Source organism: Bidens hawaiensis, unplaced genomic scaffold (assembly GCF_021521415.1).
Source record: "Bidens hawaiensis isolate Kalapana, Puna unplaced genomic scaffold, B.hawaiensis_p1.1 tig00028992_1, whole genome shotgun sequence".
In the NCBI taxonomy this organism is placed as follows: Eukaryota; Viridiplantae; Streptophyta; class Magnoliopsida; order Asterales; family Asteraceae; genus Bidens; species Bidens hawaiensis.
This window is the reverse complement of record NW_027494763.1, coordinates 216,216-219,711: the sequence shown is the minus strand read 5'-3', so window position 1 is coordinate 219,711 and position 3,496 is coordinate 216,216. Positions and strand designations below refer to the sequence as shown.

Genomic DNA, 3,496 nt, shown 5'->3' with positions numbered 1-3,496 from the left:
TCGGAAGGGATCGGGGGTTATTGTTCAACCAAACATTCCTGAACTTTACATGTTGGTACTTCCGTGACGAAGTCTTCCATAATCTGACCTTTGATTGCGGGCCTGGGTTTATACTCGATTGAGTGTTCACCCAGTTCGATCGCCCACTTGGCTAGTCTTGCGGACAGCTCGGGCTTGGTCAGCACGTTCTTCAACTTGTAATCGGTTAAAACATGTATCGGGTGACCTTGGAAGTACATTTTTAGCTTCCGCGTCGCATACACTAGTGCCAAAACTAGCTTTTCGAGCATCGAGTACCGAGTTTCGGCATCTGTTAATGTTCTGCTGACGTAGTATATTGGTGTTTGGACGGTCTTTCGATCCGTCAGGAGGACTGCCCCGATTGCGATATCCGAAGCGGATAAGTATAATGTGAGAGGCTCTCCGTCTCGAGGTGCAGTCAATGTAGGAAGCATAATTAGACACTTTTTTACTTCCGAAAACGCCGTTTCTGCCTCGGGAGTCCATTTGAAATGTGCCTTCTTCAGGCAATTTCGCAATGTTGAGATGCACGGATAAGACTTAGCAGCGTGGTTTGCCAAGAACCTGTTTAACACAACTAATCTTCCATTCAACGTCTGGAATTCTTTTAACGAGGATGGGGAAGGCATCCGGGCGATGGCTTGCACCTTTTCGGGGTTCGCTTTGAATCCTTCCCCGGTTACGATATAAGTAATTTACCCTCCTCCATGCCAAAGGAGCATTTCGAAGGGTTAAGTTTCATGTTTATTTTTCTCAAGTTGGAGAAAATGTCTTCAATATCCCGAAGCATCTGATCTTCTTCAACACTCTTGATGACCAGATCATCCATATACACTTCCAAATTCTTCCCAATCTGATCTCGAAAGGTATTATCCATTAGATGCTGATACGTGGCACCCACGTTCTTTAGACCAAAAGGCATCATTTTGTAATATAATGTGCCTTGGTCCGTACGGAAGGCAGTTTTGTCCTCGTCATGGGCTGCCATCCGTATCTGGTGGTACCCTTTGTAAGCATCTAAGAAGAACTTGTACTTGAAAGGTGCCATCGCGTCTACCTTGAGGTCGATTTCTGGGATAGGGTAATAGTCTTTGGGGCATGCTCTATTCAAATATTTGAAATCGATACACATTCGCCATGAACCGTTGCTCTTAGGCAGCATCACTGGGTTTTCAACCCAATTTTGATATTGAATTTCGTGGATGATTCCCGTGTGCAACAAATCCTGCACTTGCTCATTCATGGCTTTTGTCTGTTCAGGCCCCATCTTTCTCCTTTTCTGAACGATCGGTGTATACGTCGGATTGACTCGCAGCCGATGTTTTGAAATTTCCCGCGGGACGCCTGTCATGTCTGAGGGTTTCCAAGAAAATTTATCCACGTTCTTGATTAGTAACTGTTTCAGGAAGAAGCGCACTGTTTCTGAGATAGTTGCCCTGATTGTGACAATTTGTTTCAGATGATCCGAATTGACAACACATTTCTCAGGCTCTGTCCGCAGTGTCTTTTTGGGTATCTTCACGGGCTTCGATGCTTCTGTTGCATAGCAATGTTTGTTGACCCGGATGAATGCTATCCCTGTTCGTGTGGGAACGCCCACTGCACCGTGGCTGTGGAAGGATTGGCATTGAAGTCACCAATTGCTTCCCGCCCTAGGATTATGTCGTGTTTCGATCTCGCAGGTAGGACGAGGACCTCGACATCCTCGGTCCTTGTGTGGATCCCATCACTCAGTGTGACTGGGGATGTTATAACCCCCTTGGAGTGCATAACCTCGTACCCAAACCCAGAGACTGGGGCGTGCACAGGTTTCAAGTTGGCCTTATCTTCATCATCTAACTGTTCGAAACATTGTTCGTACATTATGTCGGATGTACTCCCAGTATCGAATAAGACATACTGAGACCGATAGTGACCAAACAGAGTTGTGATAATTAGAGGTTGCTTCATGCACGGGCCTCCTTTCACTCTTGGAAAAACTACGGGTTCGTTTTTCCATTCATCTTCGTCTGCCTCCATCCGCTTGAACTTCCGAGGGGGCCCCCCTTGGATCATATGCACATTTAAGTCTTTGATATGCTTCCGCGGGGGCCCTTTGTCTGCGGGAGTTGCGATCTTCCGTGGACCCTGTCGCACGTTTTTGAGAAGATGGTAAAGTTTCCCGGACTTTATGGCGGACTCGATCTCATTCTTTAGGCTTATGCACTCGTTTGTGTCATGTCCAATATCTTCATGGAACATGCAGTGCTTGTTCGGATTCAAGTTCACCCGCTTGATCAGCGGTTGAGGCTTTCTAAATTTGATGTTCTCCGTTGTTAAGATTTCGGACGGAGTTTTCTTCAAGGGTGTCCAATGTTGTCGATCGGACTTGCCCGCTGTTCTATCTTTTTGTTTCTGCCCGATTAGTGATCTGGCATCAAACTGCTTGGAAGAGCTTTCTGGGGGTTGTATCCTTGACCAGATTGAACCCCTTTCTTCCTTCTTTGTCTGAGTGTTCCGCGTTTTAGATTTCGTGCGGTGTTTGGGTGCCTTTCGCCCTAAAAATTTTTCTGTAGCTATGAAAACTTTGGCCGCGGACAAAATCGCGTCCCAAGTCTGGGGCGTGCCATCCCGGCCTGTCAAACATCTGACCATCTCAGGGCTCTTGGCGTTTACTTGGAACGCTCCTCGTAACATGTCTTCACTGATTCCACCAATATTCAAGCTCTCGTTGTTGAACCTGGTGGTGAAGTTTACCAATGATTCGTTGTCTCGTCGGACAACACTCAGGATCTCCGACGCATCCCTGGTATGTTTATGCTGCTGACTGAAATGCTGCGAAAATTTTGCTACCAGGTCGTCCCAATTTCAAATTTGACCGTCTGGTAGTTTCTCAAACCATTCTCTGGCTACTCCCATTAGTGTCAATGCGAACATATGACACCAATAGGGCAGCATCCATAGCTCACTCCCCCAACTACTGTGAAGTTCAGCAAATGATCGCTTAGATCAGTCATCCCATTGTATTTTCCCAAATTACTTGAGATTTTGATATTTGTTGGGAAAAAGGCGGTGGCTATCCGCGGAATGAATTTGACTTTTCCGCGAATGCCGCGGGGCGGTATGGTTTGGTGAAGTCTTCTTCTGCATCGCTGAAGTATTCAGCATGTTTTAACGGCTTGGGGCGACTGGAGGTTCCCTTGCCATAGTCCCTGTGACAACTGCCCAATCCGACCCGACCCAGGTACCCGTTTTCGAATCCGATTCTCTTTATGATTTAAAATTTGATTATTAATCTTTGTAAATTTAACATTTAATAAATTATATATATATATATTTTTATATTACTTACTAATAATAATAATTTCTTTTCCGCCGACCCGCCCCTCTTTCTCTCTTGTCGCCATCCCGCCCTTCTCTCTCTTGTCGCCGTCCCGCCCCTCTGCTTAACCCTTGAGCCTTGAACCCCTCTCTCTTAACTCTTTGTTTGTCCTTT

General features: G+C 46.1%; 1 protein-coding gene across 1 annotated transcript; it reads right to left on the bottom strand.

The window, feature by feature from the left end:
- Positions 1–1,593: 1,593 nt before the first annotated feature.
- On the bottom strand, positions 1,594–2,962 carry LOC143578002 (uncharacterized). Its single transcript, XM_077061690.1, has 2 exons — positions 2,900–2,962; positions 1,594–2,835 (listed from the first exon to the last, which is right to left on the bottom strand). Exons 1-2 carry the CDS (start codon positions 2,960–2,962, stop codon positions 1,594–1,596), a joined length of 1,305 nt encoding a protein of 434 aa, XP_076917805.1.
- Positions 2,963–3,496: the final 534 nt, after the last annotated feature.

What these genes read in the sequence shown, in the direction of transcription:
- LOC143578002 (XM_077061690.1), bottom strand. Translation starts at nt 2,962, where the DNA reads ATGGATGCTGCCCTATTGGTGTCATATGTTCGCATTGACACTAATGGG. An exon ending in ATGGGAGTAGCCAGAGAATG is followed by an intron (nt 2,836 to 2,899) that starts GTTTGAGAAACT and finishes AAATTTTCGCAG; the next exon opens with CATTTCAGTCAGCAGCATAA.